This window comes from Misgurnus anguillicaudatus, chromosome 7 (genome assembly GCF_027580225.2).
Source record: "Misgurnus anguillicaudatus chromosome 7, ASM2758022v2, whole genome shotgun sequence".
NCBI lineage: Eukaryota > Metazoa > Chordata > Actinopteri > Cypriniformes > Cobitidae > Misgurnus > Misgurnus anguillicaudatus.
In genome coordinates this window covers 39,207,306-39,229,283 of record NC_073343.2, presented here as the reverse complement: position 1 = coordinate 39,229,283, position 21,978 = coordinate 39,207,306, and the positions used below count along the sequence as shown (strand labels likewise).

The 21,978-nt window shown below is 37.2% G+C and overlaps 1 protein-coding gene across 1 annotated transcript in view; it reads left to right on the top strand.

Moving 5' to 3' along the window:
* Positions 1 to 19,506, top strand: part of fzd3b (frizzled class receptor 3b) — a 37,881-nt gene extending 18,375 nt beyond the window's left edge. The window contains exons 3-7 of the mRNA XM_055172116.2: positions 7,029 to 7,225; positions 8,729 to 9,746; positions 17,561 to 17,709; positions 17,795 to 18,034; positions 18,142 to 19,506. Coding sequence (XP_055028091.2) covers positions 7,029 to 7,225; positions 8,729 to 9,746; positions 17,561 to 17,709; positions 17,795 to 18,034; positions 18,142 to 18,343 — 1,806 coding nt within the window. The 3' untranslated portion in view covers positions 18,344 to 19,506. The remainder of the gene's footprint in view (positions 1 to 7,028; positions 7,226 to 8,728; positions 9,747 to 17,560; positions 17,710 to 17,794; positions 18,035 to 18,141) is intronic.
* The last annotated feature ends 2,472 nt before the right edge of the window (positions 19,507 to 21,978 follow it).

Here is a 21,978-nt window from a genome sequence, read left to right as displayed (position 1 = left end):
ACACGCTATCTGAGTGTTGACATACACGTATGTTTTTCATACAGAAATATTGAGAGAGATTTCTGACTGTGAAAAGCTTGTCAATAAATAAAGGCGGAGGTGAGCAAGCGCAAAATGCAGGTGAAACACTTAACAGTGTTGGTCGATATATCACCGTGATATTAAATCTCAATATTATATGGCTTTTATATATGCAAGTAATAATTGACGAGGGGCCATTGAATTATTCAAAGATAATGCACACCCGAGGTGGTAATGTGGACACGACGCAAGGCACACTGTGGGTGTGCATTATTTTGGAATTATACCACGGGTCTGTTGAATGCTGTATTCTGATTGGCTGAGAAATGTTTCACGGGTGTTCATTATTTTTCTGTTAACCGCACACCTAACCTGTAAAATGTCTTAAAAATAGGCATCAGAGCAATGTTTGTGGTAACCGTGGGTTCACACCAGCCGCGTTTGAGGCGTCAAAATCATGTTTACCGCGTCTAGTTTGCCGCTTGAACATTTTGAGTTTACTCGCTTCATTTGCGCGTGAAATTCTAGTCATCTAGACATTCACGCGGAAATTCGCGTCATGGGAGGGCCTTCCATAGGCTTCTGCGACTCCGCTCACTTCGTGTAATCGCGTCATTACTAGAGCAAGCTCCTGATTGGTTAACGCGGCGTGTTTTTCCGCCAAAGTGCAAATCTTTCAACTTGTGCGTTTGTTGCGGCAACACTCAATTCGCGGCATTTGCATGAACTAGATGCATGAATGATGCGGAATTACGTGTACCGTGCTGCGCTAAATGGCAGACACGTGTCAACGCGTTTTCACATTGACTTAACATTGAAATCACTCGCGCTTCACGCCTCTACCGCGGCTGGTGTGAACGCAGCATAAGAAGAATAATTCACTCCGGTTCTTTGAATTATTTGAAAATAATGCACACCCACGGTGTAACGGCATGACACGAATACCACCTTGGGTGTGCATTATTTTCTTATAATTCAACGGCCCGTCATTAATTATTCCTTATTTCAGTTTAACTTGGCGTAGTGATCTGGAACTATAATGCGGTCAACAGACCTGCAACTACTTCATTTATTGAAAAATGATTCACGCCCATAGAATGTTTCTCAACCAATGAGAATGAAGCATTTAACAGCCCAATGTTATAATATAATATTAAAATTAATACCTAAAATATAATAATATAAATATTTATGGATTAAGACAGGCTTTAGGAGACTTCATCGCAATCATCACAATATGTATAATAATTATAGATAAGTACAGATGATCATGCAATCATCATATATTTAGTATTAATATACACTCTGGCCTGTTAGACAGCTGACATTTTTAAAACTGAATTGAAAATCCCTTGAAATCCTTTTTCATGTGTCATTGAATTGAGCAGACTTTATTCATTATAAAGGAGTGTGTCGTCTCAGTTTGATGGATGACTGACACTCTTGTAATGTTTTTTTCCTTCTCTTCAGAGCGCATCAGGCCTCGGGATCGTTGTTCTGTCTGTATTTGGCAGCGCTATGTTTTTTTCAGCGTGCTTTCATGAGCGCTTTACCTCCAGCTCACAAAATAAAAGCCTGTGATCTCCATTCTGTCTTTAGAGTAAAGCAGAGAAAATGGCATTTCACGCTCCGACAACGAGAAGATTTATGTCTTTCTAGTGGCGTCTCTATTGGCCCAACCGATCCAGATTTTCTGTTGTGTTGTTTAGACCGAGTCGGAGAGATTTTGTGGTTATATTTGGCTGTACACTGTGTTTATATGTGTGAGTTGCGAAGTACACTTAATTATATACAAAAATTACGTTCAGCTGCTGGAGTTTGTACACCAAAAATAACATATTCTGCCATTATTTCGTCAACCTGTTTAAAATAACATGAAATGAATAAATGATTTTTGGGTGGATGATTTTGTTTAAGGCAGATGCTGTGATGTTTGAAGTCAAGTCTTTGTCTCAAATCATTGTTGAGAACGCTTGTAAAAAGAAACTCCGTCGTCTTGTTGTTGTAAGCTCTTTCTTTAAACAACAAAAGACATCCTCGATTTCTTTGCAGTTGTGGATTGCAGCACAGCTAGGATTCTGTGTTTTATGTTTTGTAGTACTGTTTTTTGGTGTTCGTCTCGGTGTTTTGCCGTAGGGCTGTGACGATGCATCGCGTTCCCCATTAAAAATACCTGTCTGAAATCGATTCTGAATCGCAAGGCTCCGATTCTGTTTCATGCACAGCTTGTGCGTGTACTACGGCTCTGGGATCAGTAGGAAGTCCTTATGAGTTTGAGTCGTTTATAACGTGCATTTAAAAAAACACAAAATCATTCAAAATATTCTTTATTATCATGAAAATACATGAAACAATTTGAAGAACAGCAATATAAATATTCTTATAGACATTTAGCTTTTGTAATGGTACTTCTTCTGTGGCACAAATGGCGTTTCTGCACGAGAGCGCCCTCTGGCTTTTGGATGTGACGGCTTTCACCGTAATTCATTAAAATTCATTCATTGAGAAAACGTGCATTTGCACGATTATTTGTCACAGCCCTACGTATGACAGCCCAGTATTTTACGACTAAAGTTAATTAGGGGCGATTTCAGTATGAGCTCATTTGTAAGTTTTCGTATAATTTTCTTTACCTCAGTAAAAGTGTAGTTTTGGTGTAGTTTGCTTTTTTCTAATAATCATATATTTGTGTGTGATTAATTTCATACATTTCTAATAATTAATACAATCATACGATTCACTTCATACAAAAATTGGCATCTTGTAAAATAGTCCCGTGAACAGAAAGTCGCATTCGACTTTGCTTTCTTGTGGTGTATTTCTGAGCGAAATATCACACAAGGAAAATAGTAGGGCTGGGATGATTAATCTTGCAAATGCACATTTTCTCAATGAATTTTAAAGAATTACGGTCAAATGCCACCACATCCAAAAGCTAGAGGGCGCCCTCATGCACAAATTTCATTTGTGCCGCACTAGACGTATCATTACAAACGCTATTCCAGAAAATGTCTATACCGTAAGCATCATATCGTGTTCTTAAAATTGTTTCGGGTATTTTCATGATGATAAAGAATATTTTAAATAAAAATTTCAAATATAAATAAAAAAAGAATATTTGAAATGATTGTGTTTGACGAGTGATGCTTTTTTAAATGCACGTTGTACACAACGTGATTTGTAAGGAATAATTGACAACGGGCTGTTGAATTATTAAAAAATAATGCACACCCGAGGTGGTGATGCGGCCACGACTCAAAACAGTTACATCTCCGGGTGTGCGTTACTTTTTAATAATTCAACGGCCCAGAGTCAATTATTACGCTTATACTACGCTTACCACACCTCAAGACATCGATCACATGACATATTTAAAGGGATTCATTCAGTTTTTGTACTTAAATCACTATTGTGAGTAGGACTATTTCTTCTGCGTCTCATCCAGCTGCTCTTTTGCTGGTTTTAAAACGTCATTTTAAAGCTGGCAATGGAGGCTTGAGCTGTTGATAGCATTTTAATGCAGTTATTAATGAAGCTTTTAGAAAGAGAGCGACAGAGAGAGAGAGAGAGCGAGAGCGAGATTGTGTTAACGAGGTTTCCTCTGTGCGTCTCTAAACAGCGCTGTTATTGCCTCAGAAAAGCGTCTGTCATGTTGTTTTTGTTAGTCTGTTATTACAGTTAACTATGTAAAGTGATATGGAACTGTAATGCGGTCAAGAGAGCTGCCTGGAACTACCTTCGCCGTGCGTTTCCCAGAAAATAATTGCACACCTCAGAACGTTCGTCAGCCAATTAGATTCAAGCATTCAACAGACCCGTAGTATAAAGATTGATAAGGACTTCTATCTGATCAAAAAGTCGCAGTACATGCACGAGCTGTGCGTGAAACAGATAAGAAGCCTTGCACTTTAGAATTGAATTTAGACTTTTATTTCAAAATAGCAGGCGTGGCTTGTGTTTTGCACTGTGAATTGATTGGATATAGAAAAGTAGGCGTTTCATTCAAAAATGAAATTTGCTGCAGACTGACAATTGGAGGGGGCGGGGTTAATAAATACTCCGCCCAAGCAGTCTGACATCATCAGAGAAGGATCAACACAAGAGGGCGGAAGTACATTTTCAGATTTTTTTTTTTTTTATAGTTTATGAGGGCACATGAATAAAAAAATTATGACCCACACGGATAAATTGTTTTATACACTGCAAAAAATTATTTAAGAAAAAAATCTGCCAATGAGGTAAGCAACTTTTTCTTGAATTTTTCTTGAATTAAGTGTTTAAGAAAAATGGTTTTTTTGCATACCCCATTGGCAGATTTTTTTCTTAAATCATTTCATTTAAATTTGATATTTTTGGTCTGAAAACTAGATGTATTTTCTTAGGTCAGTTTGCTCATCAAGAAAAAGCATCTTAATTTAAGAATTTTTAGATATTTTTACTGAAAACAAAACAAAAATACTAAGAACTTTTTTCTTGAATTGACTTTCTTACTTAGTGTTTTTGTCTTGTTTTCAGTAAAAATATCAAAAAATTCTTAAATTAAAATATATTTTCTTGATGAGCAAACTGACCTAAGAAAATAAGTCTAGTTTTTAGACAAAAAATATAAACTTCAAGTAAATTAGTACTTAAAAAATGCAAATAAATTTGCCAATGGAATAAGAAAACTTTTCTTGAAATAAGTTTGATTTTTTCATAAAATTTTATTTTAAGAAAAAATTTCAAATTCCATTGGGAGATTTTTTTTTTGCTTGTTTTAAGCACAAAATCACTTAATTTTATATTTTTTGTCTAAAAACTCGACTTATTTTCCTAGATCATTTTGCTCATCAAGAAGATATATCTTAATTTAAGAATTTTTTGATATTTTTACTGAAAACAAAACAAAAACACGAAGTAAGAAAGTCATTTTTTGCAGTTTAATCAACAGTGCAATAAGAATCGTCAGTTTTGATTTCATGGGGAAATCTTGTCATGTGTCTGATACATTTAAATAATGAAGATAGCCGGTGAAGTTCAGTTCTTCTGTATTACAAGAGCACCAATGATAACACTGTACACCTCCAGTATATGTTAGCGCATTACAGTAGAGTAAAGTCAATAAAAGATTAAAATCAGTCTCTACGGGGAGAAACATGTCAACTCAATTCTGTTTGTGATCTTGCAGCTCAATTATAGAGGCGTATGTGCTTTCCATACGGGACACCAATATAAGCTTCTCATGTTTCCTCTGATGTCACTTTAATTTACTCACTCTGGTGCCAGCTTAAATATTTCATAGGATTCTTTAAATATTTATGAAGCTTTTATTAAAGCCTCATTTGCATCTTTTAAATTTCAAAGCGTTGTTTTCGTTTTTTCCCCGCTGTGAACTGGCGTCTTTGTCTTGGTGGGAAACTTTAATTCATGCAAATGATCTGTAAATATTGTTCGACTTAGGGATTAAGTTTAGCATGCAGTTCACTCCGTCCATGACGATGGAATTCCTCACGAGTTTCTGGCTTGTCAATCTCTCGGTCCTTTCCAGAAACACAGCAGTCACAAAAGTGCAGAGCCCAGCGGGATGCGTCCGTGTATTGACTGGCCCCAGGTGGAAACTCATTGTCTGTTCCTCCAAAGATTTGAATTTAAATACTGAGCTCAGCAGCTGCCCGATCTCCCAGCATGCACTGGGGCCCTTCAGGGTACAAAAGTGTACTTGGAGCTGCCAAACTGGCCTGTAATCCTGCAGACGGGGCATCGGGTTACTGCGCCCGACTCGTCTGTCTTTATTCACCTTGAGTTTTAGCAGGCGAGTCGTGTTTTTCTACTGAATCTCAAGCACTATTGAAGACACGTTGAAATGATCTGCCTGATCTCACAGGAATCCGTAACTATTTACAAGATGGCTAATTCGTATAAATTCTTAAGATGTGAATTGTACAAAAACGTAATTAATATTGTAGTCCCGCCCCTAAACCCAATGTCACTGGAATTATTTTTAACCCAGCGTCGGGTCAAAAAGGGAGGAACCCAGCCTGCTGGGTTGTAACTTAACCTATGCTGGGTTGTTTTAACCTATTGTTGGGTCAAATATACACATTTTTGGGGTTAATTTAACCCAACGGCTTGGCTCGACCCTTTTCGACCCAACGGTGGGTTGAAATTAACCCATAATTGTCAATCCAATTCACTTCTTTTACGTGATGTATTTCAGAGTGAATTATGATGGGATTAAAAGGGATAAAAAAATTTGATCGTTTATCATCACCAAACTGTTTTTTTTCTTTTAAAATACTATGCACACTGCAAAAAATGATTTTCAAGAAAAAAATCATAGTATTTTTGTCTTGTTTTTAGTCAAAATATCTACATTTTTTTAAATAAAGATGCTTTTTCTTGATGAGCAAAATGACCCAAGAAAATAAGTCTAAATGTAAGTGATTTTGTGCATAAAACAAGCAAAAATGGGGTAAGCAAATTTTTCTTGAATTTAGTGTTTAAGAAAAATGTTCAAGATTTTTTGCTTACCCCATTGGCATATATTTTTTTTTATGCACAAAATCACTTAAATTTGATATTTTTGGTCTAAAAACTAGACTTATTTTCTTGGGTCATTTTGCTCATCAAGAAAAAGCATCTCAATTTAAGAATTTTTTTATATTTTTACTGAGAACAAGACAAAAATACTAAGAATTTTTTTCTTGAAAATCATTTTTTGCAGTGCACGCATAAATTGTCCTTTATAGCTCATTGGTAGAGCATTGCATTATCAGCACAAAGGTCATGGGGTCATACCCAGGGAACACACATACTGTTAAAACTCGCTTTGGATGAAAGCGTCTGCCAAATGCATCAATGTATAGCACATGTCTGTCAAAATCCCATTTAGGGCACAATTGCCAAGCAGTCCAGTGGTGTCCAATTTTGAATTTGCCAGAAGCTTGCTGTGGGTTTTATGAGATCTGTCAGAAAGTCTTTGAGATTTGGTATTAACTCCCTTATCTGTCTCTTTTTTTTCTCGACAGCCCTTCCACCCCATGGTGAACCTGCAGTGCTCTCCAGACCTCAGGTCCTTTCTGTGCGCCCTTTACGCCCCTGTGTGTATGGAGTACGGCCGAGTGTCTCTTCCTTGCCGTAGCCTCTGCATCCGGGCCAAGAGAGACTGTCAGAAACTCATGGATATGTTTGATGTCACCTGGCCGGAGGAAACGGAGTGCAGCAGGTAGGTACTGACGGCTCAGTTTGATTTTTAAAGTTTGGGAAGTGATTTTGAAGACGATTTTTGGTGACTAAGTTAGCTGAAGTACTGAGGTCGTTTAACCAAACACAGATGTTTAAGTTTTCTAAAGAGGAAAAAATGTGTATTCATATCAGCTTGAAACAAGTCTTATCAAGTTAATGTTTGCACTCTCGGAGTCAAACTTTTGGGGATAATTAAGGAGACTTTCTCATAAAGCAAGAGTTTGTTGAACAGGTGGGTGATTCTCACGAAATCCGTGTCCAGCATCAGAAGAAAAAAACTTAAAGCCAATTTTTTTTTGCACATATAAGATTAAGGTCTGAACTTACTATAATCATTATTTTTAATTACAAATTTTTAGATTATCATTATCAAAAAAATGATCATTACCACAACATGATATTACATTAAATATATGAAGAGTTTCGTTGCAAAACGAGATAAATCCGTTTTTTAATTGTTCAGAAATCTCGTTTTTTTGGTTGTGCATTCCAATTAAATATTAATGCAACTGCAGTTGGTTTGTTTTGATTTAAACCTTCATAACTTAAAAAATACAGCTAAGTAGCACCATAAAACAAAATAATAACATGATAACATAATATTAAACATGTTTTGACAAAAAATGTAAAAAAATGGATTTATCTCATTTTGCAACGAAACTCTTCATATGCATTTACAAACTCATTTTTCGGGAATTAGAACTAAAAAGTTGTCTAGGTACTATGACAAACAAAATTTCAACTTTTATCTGGAGAGAAAAAATAAGAACTGCATATCTTGAGTGTCACAGTCAATTATGTCCCTTCCAACAATTTTATTGAAAATGTTAGTTCGTTGAGGGCTTAAACACTTATTGAAAATTGTTGCGGAGGATGAGAAAATTGGTCTTGGACACATTTATATTCCTTATTATTGTGTCTGCATTTATCAATGATCACCAAATACCACATGTTTCTTTACTGTAAATGTTTATAGTATAACATGCACTGAAGCTTTTAATTTTTTTAGATTTTTTAATTATAAATATTTTCATATCAAAGAAACCAAATCCAGTCATAGACACGTTGCAGTAATGAAAAATTTTCCCTTAAATGTGTAAAAAACAACAAAATTGGTTTGTATGTCATTTGATATCATGTGCAAAATAGTACATAGTGTTTGTAAGTGTATGCTTCTTATTTTGATACTCTTACTTTGCATTTACTTTTTTTTTGATTTTAAAAAAATGCTTCATGACACCTTATAAGTCTATTTTCGCGAGAATCACCGAGATGGGTGATATACGTGCTGAAATAATACATTGATAGAAATGTATGAGCTATAGAAAGTTTAAACTTAAACTTAAAAGAGAGAAGCCTCATATTTTGTTTGCTAAATCTGTTAAAAATGCTAAGCTAAACTCATTTTACTTTTGTTTGCATCACAAAAATACAACAAACCAATGTCTGCCATTATAATTTCTTTGTTTGGCTTCGTCTGCAGGTTTCCAGATTGTGACGAGTCTTACCCTCGTGCCGAAGATCTGCTCATAAATGAGGATACCACCGATCAGTCGCCCATCTCCGTTCAGCGTGATTATGGTTTCTGGTGTCCCCGCGAACTGAAAGTCGAACCCGACCTCAGCTACAAATTCTTAGGCGTGGGCGACTGCTCCCCTCCCTGCCCCAACATGTACTTCCGGCGCGAGGAGCTCACCTTCGCCCGCTACTTCATCGGCGTCGTCTCCATCGTCTGCCTTTCCGCCACGCTCTTCACCTTCCTCACCTTCCTCATCGACGTCACGCGTTTCCGCTACCCGGAAAGGCCAATCATTTTTTACGCCGTCTGCTACATGATGGTGTCGCTGGTCTTCTTCCTTGGCTTCTTGCTCGAGGACCGTGTGGCGTGTAACCCGGCCAATGCCGCTCAGTACAAAACCTCCACCGTGACCCAAGGCTCGCATAACAAGGCCTGTACGCTTCTCTTCATGGTCCTCTACTTCTTTACCATGGCGGGCAGCGTGTGGTGGGTCATCTTGACCATCACCTGGTTCCTGGCAGCTGTGCCCAAATGGGGCAGCGAAGCGATCGAGAAGAAAGCCTTGCTCTTCCACGCCAGCGCGTGGGGAATACCAGGCATGCTAACTATAACTCTGCTAGCTATGAATAAAATCGAAGGCGATAACATAAGTGGCGTGTGTTTCGTGGGATTGTACGATGTTCACATTCTTCGCTGGTTTGTGCTGGCGCCGTTATGTCTGGATGTTCTGGTGGGAGTTTCGCTGCTGCTGGTCGGGATCGTAGCGCTAAACCGGGTCCGAATGGAGATTCCGCTGGAGAAAGAGAATCAGGACAAGTTGGTGAAATTCATGATTCGGATTGGTGTTTTCTCAGTGCTGTATCTGGTGCCCTTGATGACCGTCGTGGGGTGTTACCTGTACGAACAGACCTATCGCTCCGTTTGGGAAGTTACCTGGGTACAGGAGCGCTGTCGAGAATATCACATCCCCTGTCCTTTTCAGGTAAAAACCACAACAACAGCAAACTTACAGTCCTATTATTTAATAAGCATCATACAGGCCTAACTTGATCTCATGGAAAAACTTAACTATTTTATTATGCTGCAAAAAATTGCTTTTTTACTTAGTATTTTTTCTTTTTTTCAGGAGAAATATCTAAAAATTCTTAAATAAGGATGTATTTTCTTGATAATCAAAATGACCTAAGAAAATAAGTCTAGTTTTTCAGATAAAACAAGCAAAAAAATCTGCCAATGGGGTGAGACAATTTTTCTTGAAATTAAATGTTTAAAAGATATTTGGCAGATTTTTTGCTTATTGTCAGCACAAATTCACTTAAATTCACAAATTCACTTAAATTTTATGTTTAAATCTTAGTATTTTTGTCTTGTTTTCAGTAAAAATATCAAAAAATTCTTAAATTAAGATGCCTTTTCTTGATGAGCAAAACGACCCAAGATAATAAGTCTAGTTTTTAGACCAAAAATAACAAATTGAAGTGATTTTATGCAAAAAAATCTGGCAATTGGGTAAGCAAAAATCTTGAAAATTTTTCTTAAACACTAAATTCAATAAATATTTGCTTTCCCCATTGGCAGATTTTTTTGCTTGTTTTATGCACAAAATCACTTAAATTTGATATTTTTGGTTTAAAAACTAGAATTATTTCTTGGGTCGTTTTGCTCATCAAGAAAAAGCATCTTAATTTAGGAGTTTTTAAATATTTTTACTGAAAACAAGACAAAAATACTAAGAATATTCCTCCTGAAAATCATTTTTTGCAGTGTATTTTCTTTAGGTTATTTTGCTTATCAAGGAAATGCATTTTCATTTAAGAATATTTGTACTAATAATTTTAGATATTTGTACTGAAACAAGACCAAAATATTAAGTAATTTTGGTCTGGAGAACGGTCAGTGACATATTTCTCCCTCCACTTTTAATGTTTCATACATGACTGATCCCAATATCATGGAATTTTAAAAGGTCTTTTCCAGACATTGAAAGTCAGGGAATTTAGTCATGGAATATCAGGGATTTTTGTGTTTGCTTTAAATTTTTAATTGCTTTTGATTTCCATTTATCAAAATATAATCCCCTTGTTAACTTGTGACGTAAGGAATACCACTTCTGGGTCCAAGTCTCCGCTTATGTTAAAATTAAACAGCTGTTTATTGGCACTGTTTATTCATTTCATACATTTTAGCTACATAAACTCAGGTGTACACTACATTATCCAAGCTCATGGCATCCTGGACATAGGTCATGGAAATTCAGCTTTTTATTACGTGAAAATCAGGGAATTTGACTTATGGTGAGAACCCTGCATATACACAGCAAAAAATTATTTTCAAGAAAAAAAATTCTTAGTATTTTTGTCTTGTTTTCAGTAAAATATATCTGAAAATTCTTTTTCTTAATGAGCAAAACGACCCAAGGAAATAAGTCTAGTTTTTAGACGAAAAATATCAAATTTAAGTGAATTTGTGCGTAAAACAAGCAAAAAAATCTGCCGATGGGGTGAGCAAATTTTTCTTGAATTTAGTGTTTAAGAAAAATGTTCAGGATTTTTTTGCTTGCCCCATTGGCAGATTTTTTTGCTTGCTTTATGCAAAAATTCATTTAAATTTGATATTTTTGGTTTAAAAACTAAACTTATTTTCTTGGGTCATTTTGCTCATCAAGAAAAAGCATCTTAATTTAAGAATTTTTAGATATTTACTGAAAACAAGACAAAAATATTAAGAATTTTTTTCTTGAAATTGACTTTCTTACTTAGTGTTTTTGTCTTGTTTTCAGTAAAAATATCTAAAAATTCTTAAATTAAGATATATTTTCTTGATGAGCAAACTGACCTAAGAAAATAAGTCTAGTTTTTAGACGAAAAATATCAAATTTAAGTGAATTTGTGCATAAAACAAGCAAAAAAATCTGCCGATGGGGTGAGCAAATTTTTCTTGAATTTAGTGTTTAAGAAAAATGTTCAGGATTTTTTTGCTTGCCCCATTGGCAGATTTTTTTGCTTGCTTTATGCACAAAATCACTTAAATTTGATATTTTTGGTTTAAAAACTAAACTTATTTTCTTGGGTCATTTTGCTCATCAAGAAAAAGCATCTTAATTTAAGAATTTTTAGATATTTACTGAAAACAAGACAAAAATATTAAGAATTTTTTTCTTGAAATTGACTTTCTTACTTAGTGTTTTTGTCTTGTTTTCAGTAAAAATATCTAAAAATTCTTAAATTAAGATATATTTTCTTGATGAGCAAACTGACCTAAGAAAATAAGTCTAGTTTTTAGACGAAAAATATCAAATTTAAGTGAATTTGTGCATAAAACAAGCAAAAAAATCTGCCAATGGGGTGAGCAAATTTTTCTTGAATTTAGTGTTTAAGAAAAATGTTCAAGATATTTTTGCTTACCCCATTGGCAGATTTTTTTGCTTGTTTTATGCACAAAATCACTTAAATTTGATATTTTTGGTCTAAAAACTAGACTTATTTTCTTAGGTCAGTTTGCTCATCAAGAAAATATATCTTAATTTAAGAATTTTTAGATATTTTACTAAAAACAAGACAAAAATACTAAAATAAATTTCTTGAAAATAATTTTTTCAGTGTAATAGTGCGCTACTAGTAAAACGTAGCAAAACTCTCAATGTATGCAAATGTGTGCATTGGTCAATTAGTAGTAACATTTAGTTTTTGACAGTGCAAACAAAGCTCATGACCTACATCTGTCATACATCTCTTTTTTCATATCACCAGTTCTTTTGTGGTAGTGAGGGAATGAATGGCGACATGCAATCCAACACTGTAATGCATGAAGCATTTATATGACTGTGTGTAACCGTAGATGCTCTGCCTCTCCCCCTACACAATAATAAATGGATCTGAGCATCACATACAGTACAGTAAAATTAACACCCAACATTCACTTCTCTTCATCATCACATGTGTTTACTCATCTTCACCGTGAACTCCTGAAGTCTAATGTGGGTGTTTTTGCAGGAATATGTGGGATGGGAGTTTGCATGATAGCTTTTATATATAAGCCCTCCACCTCTCGCTCGCTTTCTTCCTCGGGCTTGTTAGGTCACGCGTCGCCGCCTGTGCTGTGGGCAGCGCCTGTAGCGTTTAGCGAACAATAGCGGAGCAGAGCTGTTTGATGCTTTCAGAGCTCTCCTGACTGTGATTAAAGTCTTTTATTACGTCAACTTCAACAACAAAGACCACTGCTAGAGACTCATAAAAGCTCAGCGGATGATCTGACGCCGTGTAACACCGGTCTACGTGAGAGCTGTGTGTGATATTTATTGAAGGAAATGAGGTATGCATTTGATAGACAGTGAATCTGAAAATAAATGATGTTTAGGGAGTCGTCCATTAAAACAACAGCTGTCGCCACAAAGACACCACAGATAACCAGTGCTGGATGCTGATAAAATGTTACACTGGTTGTCATCAGTATTATGATGTTTAAAGGCAAAATCAATGCTGTCTTCGTTGTAAATGACTACTTACAAGTCAATCAAATATGAGCATAACATTTTATTTTTGCTGCTTACGTCGCTGCACTTGCCAGGTCAGTGTATAAAACTGATTTAATTGGTATTACCTGTATATTTTTTGTAAGCAATAAGAGGCTGTGCTGTATCATGAATAAGTCACAGCAGAGAGGCGTTGTTAGGCAATGTCAATGCAACCACTTTATAGCACTAGCCTTGAGTCCCTTATTGCTTTTATAAAACAATTACCACACAATACAAATACAAAAGAGTTAAAATATGTGTTCGGTACATCATGGGAACCTATGTGCATAGCGTGTCATGTCAAAATACATGCCTGCGGCATACGCATTGAAAGGGTTAAGGATAAAACCATCTTTGCGAGACACTTACTTAACACGAAACTTTGATTACACAAGATTAAGCGAGTATCTAGCAAACGCGAGCGTCTCTAACAAACCTTCTGTAGCAGGCAAGTATTTTGCCATGACGCACAATGCACATAGGTTCGCATGACGATGTTTTGACGAGTTTCGCATTTGTGCCTCATCGGAAAAGAAGTCACGAGCCGCCACTGCCTGACGACTGTGAACAGCAGCGCAGAATCGTTGGGTGCAGCGGTCATACGTAAATAAAACACTGCTATTGACCAATCAGAATCCAGGACATGAACTAATCGTTTTATAAAGATAAATGCTTTTAATTTAAAGGATTAGTCTATTTTCTTTAAAAAAATCCAGATAATTTACTCACCACCATGTCATCCAAAATGTTGATGTCTTTCTTTGTTCAGTCGAGAAGATTTTTTTTTTAAGGAAAACATTCCAGGATTTTTCTTATTTTGGTGGACTTTGATGGACACCAACACTTAACAGTTTTTTTTTAATTGTGTTTCAAAGGACTCTAAACGATCCCAAACGAGGCACAAGGGTCCCATCCAGCGAAACGATTGTCATTTTTGATAAGACAAATTAAAAATATGCACTTTCAAACCACAACTCGTCTATCTCCGGTCCTGTGACACCCCGGCGCGACCTCACGTAATTGCGTAATGACGTGGAAGGGTAACATATATATGAAACACACATTTGCGGACCATTTTAAACAATAAACTGACACAAAGACATTGATTAGTCATTCCACATACAACAACGTGTAAACAATCGGTCGTAGATTCGCGTACGTCATCCGTTATCTCTTGACATGATGATATATTACGTGAGGTCGCGCTGGCACATCACATCGGAGAGAGACGAGTAGTTGTGGTTTAAAAGTGCATATTTTTTTTCTTTTCAAAAATGGCAATCGTTTCGCTAGATAAGACCCTTATGCCTCGTTTGGGAGTCCTTTGAAACTCTGTTAAGTGTTGGGGTCCATTCAAGTCCATTAAAATGAGAAAAATATTGGAATTTTTTCATTTTAAAAAAACATTTCTTCTCGACTGAACAAAGAGAGATATCAACATTTTGGATGACATGGTGGTGAGTAAATTATCTGGAACTTTTTTTTTTTTCAGAAAATTGACTAATCTTTAATAAAGAACAAAGAGAGCGAGAGAGGATATGATTATTAAATTACAGTCTGAGAGAAAGATAGAAGTTTTTATTTATTATTTTTGTGGATTAATGTGCTCATTTTGATTTTATGCATTCAATATAACAGAGTTTTTTTAGCTGGTAGAGCAATGCAGATTGTGGGTTTAAATCCCCAAAAATACACATACTCATAAAATGTATACCTTGAATGCACTGTAGATGTGCATCTGCCACACATATAAAATAAATTTACTGTAAATAATTTTCAGGCCTTGCTCGTGCTGTGACATCTTCATGATGCCCAAGCATCAGGTGCTTTGACTTGGAGCTGGCAGTGATGAAGAGGAGGAGAGGAGGTCATTGTCAGTCTTGTGCTCGCAGAAGAAAGCGTGATTGTTTGCAAGCGCTGAGCTGTGAGGTCTAAATGACCGAACACTTCCACCCCGTGTACTTTCAAATACATAGAGCTTTTGTAAGCCATACTGTGCAAGACTCACGAGAAAAAAAATGCGATTGCATGCAAAGAATGAATTTGCTCACGTGTCGGGCACACAAGCAAGTTTGGTGGTACAAAACAAAACGTAGCGCTTTTCCAAGCGGATTCAAAAGAGGAACTATATTTTATGGCGTAATAGCACTTTTGGGAGTACTTCGACTCGGCGCAGTAACACCCTCCCTCTCCCATTATAAGAGAGTGAGAAGGGGAGCGGACTTTTCAGGCGAGTTGAAATTACTCCCAAAAGTGCTATTACGCCATAAAATATAGTTCCTCTTTTAAATCCGCTTAGAAAAGCGCTACGTTTTATTTTGTACCACCAAACTTGCTCGTATAACTACTCGTCTTAAATAGGAAAACGTTGATGTGTTTGGTCACTTCTACCTTTATCTCCAAATGGCACAATTGAACGAATGGGGCCAAGCCAAATGCCATCGAAGCGCCGCAGCGCGCTCCAGCGCCCACGCGCACGCACACAGATGATAGAGGGATGATTCAACAATTCTTAGTTAAGGTAATAACTAGGGCTGTCAAAATAAACGCGTTAATAACGCGTTAACGCAAATTCATTTTAACGGCACTAATTTTATTAACGCGCGATTAAGGCAACACGCAATTTCTGTTTGACTCACAGCTGGATGAATTGAGACACAGCAAGTGACTGGCGCTGTCTAGATGAGTCGGAGCTTTTCATAAAAATAATAACATTAAGCTCTCGTCTAGCGAATCCAATGATCTAAATGGTATTTAAACATCTAAAATGCACGTTTTCTGCACGTGCAGTTTTTCTTTATCTGCACGTTTTCTGTGAGGTGTACCGTCCCAAATCCATTTTAAAGCAAAAATGCGTCTTCTTTCACTTTTTAGTTTCGTTTTAAAAAGCATTCAGAAATTATAGAAAATAGACCGCAGGACTTTCTTGATGTTAAAATAATTATTAAGAGAGATAAAGTTCGGGACCTGATTGATGCCAAAAGAGTTATTAAGAGTGACAAGGCTCAAAAGCGACGCCCGACGCAGACGCCCGAAGCGCACGCACACAAACGCGCGAGTGCGTGACACTTCGTGCTATTTATACGCATCTTCAGGAGACTGGGCTCGATATAAATAGACATCTAACACAAAATTACAGGTTTAAAAATATCTGTTTTGACAAGAATTCACGCAGGTATGACCTATAATCTGTTATATCTGAAGTGAATGTTTGGTTAACTGTTAAGGAAAAGTATCTGTTGTGTCATTATATTAAACCCTTGCATTATCCTACAGTCTTAAAGTGGTCTGTCTCAATGTCAAAATTAAACAAGAAAAGAAAAACATATATGTATATTGATATTGTTTTTGCTCTGCATTAACAGGTAAAGTTCTGTCATGCTTTGTCAGATTCCAACAATTGGTCCAATTGTTTTGAAGTTTTTTAACAGAGAATGTTAAAATATAAATGACACATTTTTGAAAATTTGCTCATCCCAACTCAATTTGCCAGCACAGGTCACAAATGATGCAGCAGCAAACAGAAATGGAGAAAGAACAAGGTCTTTTAAAGGCAAAAACATTTATAAAACTATGGCTGATGGTTCTGTTGAAAATGTAAACAGGCTGTTGTAGACATACATTTTCATATAGCATATATATTATCCAAATCCATGCTGATTAGAGCATTAAAATCTTAAAAAGTGTTACATTTAGGTAAATTTAGAACAGATAAAAATGTGCGATTAATTTGCGATTAATCGCGAGTTAACTCATGAAATCATGCGATTAACTGCGATTAAATATTTTAATCTATTGACAGCCCTAGTAATAACATAGTTTAATATTGAAAATGAGTAGACTATTCCTTTAAGAGACAAGATCAAAAATTGTCAACGAGTTTTTTTTTTGTGCCACACCTCAGACAAGCTAACACGGAGTGTCACATCATTAAACAACAGCATTACAACTAGTTGTTCAAGTTTTATAGCAGCTACACAGATTTTATGTAAATTTGGTTGGGAGGGGGTCTTAAAATATCAGTAACAAACTTTCAGTAAGTTCATGTCAGGATTAAGTGCTCAGGAAACCACATTTATAAATCAGTTAAAAAGCTTTTAGGACAAATCCTGTAACCAACTCAAAGTGCTCGGTATCTTAGATATCACAGAATCAAATAAAGAATGCAGCCGAAGCGCAGAGAAGCGTGGAGCCCGAGGGGAAGTACAAGAGATCAGTACACTGACAGGCTCTTACAAGAGTAATAACCACTTCACTTTTCTCTTTATACTTTGTTTGCGTAGGTGGAACAAACCAGTAGGCCCAACCTCGTCCTCTTTCTGATGAAATACGTTATGCTGCTTGTGGTCGGCATCCCGTCGGTGTTCTGGGTGGGCAGCAAGAAGACCTGTTTCGAATGGGCAGGCTTCTTCCATGGCCGTAGACGTAAAGAGTGAGCTATCTGCTTTATTTTGTTTTTAAATGTAAAGTTACTCTCTGGGTCACGTTCACGCATCACTCATTTTCCCCAAATCTAGAAGCGGTGCGGTGAACGAGAGCCGCCAGGTCCTTCAAGAGCCCGACATCGCCCAATCTCTACTGCGTGACCCCAACACGCCCATCATCAGAAAATCCCGCGGTACCTCCACCCAGGGCACGTCCACTCACGCCTCTTCCACCCATCTGGCCACGCTGGATGACGTGCGGAGTAAAGCGAGCAGCGTCCACAGCAAGATGAGCAGCTATCACGGCAGCCTGCACCGCTCCAGAGACGGCAGGTGAGGTGACGCAGACACGTCAATTGAGATATTGCAAAAACGACTTAATAATCGTGCAAGTCCAGGCGCGTCACTTAAGAGAAGCTTGTTTTCCTTTCCAAACACAGGTATACCCCCTCCAGCCACAGAGAAATGGAGGAACGCCCGGTTTACGGTAGCGTGCCGCGACTCAACGAGCAGCTGTCCCGTCACGAAAGCCTCCATCGACTCCACGGAAGCATGCGGGACTTGAGCAACGCTCCACCCACTAACATCATCACGCATGGATCCAGTATGAACCGTGTGGAGGAGGATGGTGCTAGCGCTTAACTACGAGAAGCAAATACTGTATGATAGTTTGGCTGCCATCTTATGCGATGGATCACAACTTCCAAGAGATTGGGAAGCACGGCAGACTTGGCGAGCATATCTTGATGCATGTTTGTTGACAGGATTTGGTGCATTAGTGTCAGACTCTGTTGTCGAGTAACTGGATATGTTTGCTTTGGTACTGTGAAGTTCAGAGAGATTGTTGGGTGTTGAAGTTTACTGCATGTAAGGTGATACCACTTCGCCTCCAGCCGTGTGATAAACCGGGACGGTCGGCAGCTCCGCAGGCACTCCGATGGAAGTGACACCATTCACGACGTGTAAAGACTGATGATGGTCCTAGTAAATATCAGGTTTCATTGAATGTCATGATGGGTAATCGAGTCTTAGCAGCCTGTGGCTAGCTGTGTGATGGTTTGAATAAAGACGGACCAAAAGAGGTGTGGCTCTTAAAAACAAGGTACCTGATGTGCTTTGTTCAGCCTTTCGATGGCTGCTTACCTCATCAGATCATCGGGTATATACTGTACATGCATTTCCACACACTGTATTATGAACATGCATTGACTGCTTGTAAATGGTGCTTTTGTCGGATGTCATTACACAGATTGCTTTTGGCTAAAGCCGTTTAAAAGTCTTAAAGTTTGAAATGCATAAAATCTGCCTCGACGCTTAAGGCATCACGAATTACGAGCGAGGCAAATTAACTATTGAATTCTTTTTCGTTCTGGTGCCTTGAATGCAACATTTACATAATGGTTTAAAGAACTGTTTACATGGTTTCGTTCTGCTTGCTTTTTTTAACATAGCAATGTGTTTTGAAATAAATACATGCAAATAAGCGATTGGTGGGAGAACACGTCCTCGACTGATTTAAGCATGACGTCTCCAGTGTTTGTTTACTTGCGATTACAGCGGTGCCTGAATGTCGTTATTGTTTTACTGTTTCTGCTGTACCGTTTGCCTTTGCCGTCTCTAGTACACTTGATCTTCATGCTGAATTCATCTCGTGAGTTTACTAGAATGCAGTTTGTACAGATTTCATATGAGATACAATAGAGCACTTTATCTGTGGCTATCTGTTGAATGTTAAACCTGTAAAAAAATTATATCCTGTTTTAGCATCATGCCAGATTTTAAATAAAACATTTGTATAAATTGAAGTCTTTATTGTCCGTTCTTTTCAATTTGTGCTTTTACATAACCACACAGTTTATTTCAGCACATGAAAACACATCCACATAATTACACGTGTCAACAATTATTCAAAGTAGGGATGCACGATATATCGGCCGATAACTGCTTATTTTTAATATTATCGGTTATCGGTCTGATAGCAAAATTAGGCCGATAAATGAAAGCCGAAAAATGATGGATTATTTTGGTTTGTTGAACCACTTCACTTGCTCATTGCTGGCCATGTGGAGTTGTGATTGGTGCTTTCTGTGACAGCACGAAGATGACATGTGTTGCGGGATTAAGAGGAGTATGCTAGTCTAGCGCAAAGACAAGACGACCGCGGTCTGGGAGTTTTTCATTGTGAAATTAATATGAATATTTATCGGCCTACATGTATAACAGTTATCGCCCCCAAATATAAAGCGTTTTCGGTATCGCCCAAAATTTCCATATCGGTGCATCCCTTATTTAAAGGGCTCCTATTATGCAAAAATGTTTGGACAAATTCCTGTTGGCAGTGCGTGTACATAGCCACCCTAAAATGAAAAAGAAAAAATCCACCCACTCTTTTTTAATCACCATTAAACCGAAGCAGTTTAATGTCATGCTGTTATGACTCTCTTGTTAATGTGATGTCACATTAATTAAGCCCCTCCCAAGGCCACTGACTCCATGATCCTGCATTACCATAGTTTCCACCCTTATTAAGTAGTACGCCGTCCGCCATATCTCAACAGTGAGATACTATTGTCACCGACACAAAAATCTGATCGGTTTTATATTTTTTCTCACTGTCCGTTGGTAAGGGAGTAAGGAACTGTAGCTCATTTGCATTTAAAGGTACACACATGAAAACATTTTGGACATGCTATAATGAATTATCTGTTGGTTTTGTTAACGGGACAATAAGTAGGGTTTTCTCCCCATCTAGTGGTGAAATTGTATTTTTGCTTTCAAACGAATAGTGCTCTCTAGCGCCTCGCTTTTCCAAATGCTTGTTGCAACTACGGTAGCCGTTATGTAATCATTGATCTCCTTGTCCGTTTCAGCTAGTTCACGTGTTCTGATTGAAAACGAGTTGTGGAAACGCGTTGGTTGGCTAGTGCTTTTTGTCCCTCTCTGCTATTATAGTTTATCAATACGGCAGAACGACATGAAAGCCTTCTTGGACTTACCCGTTCAGTGTAAGTAAAGAGAAAACATTCTAAGCTTACAAAGAAAAGTCAGATCACTGGCAGAGGATCATTTGACACCAACGAGGACATATTTATGAATAAAGACATTGATTTTGATTAATAAAACACTTAAAACCCTACATACAGTCCCATACGCCGTCGGTGTATGAATGTGTGCGTGAATGGGTGAATGTGAGGCAAACTTGTAAAGCGCTTTGGATGGCCATAGGTCTGTTAAAAGCGCTATATAAATGCAGTCCATTTACCATTTAAGCTGAAACTTAACACACATTTTGGGCACACCTGAGACTTATTTTACATCTTGTAGGTGCCCTTTAACTCTTTCCCTGCCATTTACGAGTTATCTTATCAATTAAGAGAAAACTTTTCCCACTGCCAATGACGAGTTTTTACGGCAATCCAAATTTCAGCTATTATCCACCAGGTGGTGCTTTACCCAACTTAAAAAAACACTAAAATAAAACACTAAAGCATCCAAAACAGTTCAAACTCAATGTGTTTTGATCATCGCTCTGAATCTGACCTCTAACAAAAGTCCTTTACAAAAATGCAATTATCTCATAATTGTTTTTATTTTTGAAGAAACCTAGCCATATTTTGTATATTGTATTTTTATATATTTAAAGCAACACCAAAGAGTTTTTTTTACCTTAAAATAACGTTTCCAAAAAAGTTTCAGGCATTCATCCACTCGAAACAGGGTGAACAGCACTTACACATTCGCTTTGCAGCCCTCTATCGGCCAAAACCGCACTAAAGAAGTTTCCAACCGTCGGGTCGTGGTCGTTTAGTTCGCGTGCAAACTACAAAAACTTGCTTTACAGCAGACCTACAATCCAATCAGAGCCAGCTTTGCTGCAGTAGGCTAAATTATTTACGACAGTGGTAATGGACAATTCCACTTCCAACCTGTAGGGGTAACAGAGCACAAACTCTTGTGTTGCTTTAACGCTTTCCCTGTCAGCCTTTTTTTTTTTTAAAGCTCCAGCATTTTTTATGATTTTTTTCACCAAAGTTTAATGCCTAAAATATATCAACATACAATATATCAAATGAAAGAACAGAGCCTCTGCTTTCAAATAAAAAAGTTTCATCCTTCCATGTTCTCTTCTTATCACCTCTTAAATATGGGTATGTTTCTTAAAAATTAGTGCTGGGCAAAGATTAATCGCATACAAAATAAAAGTGTTTTTTTTGCATAATATATGTGTGTGTACTATGTGTTTATGTATATTTGAACACACATACATAAATGGATTT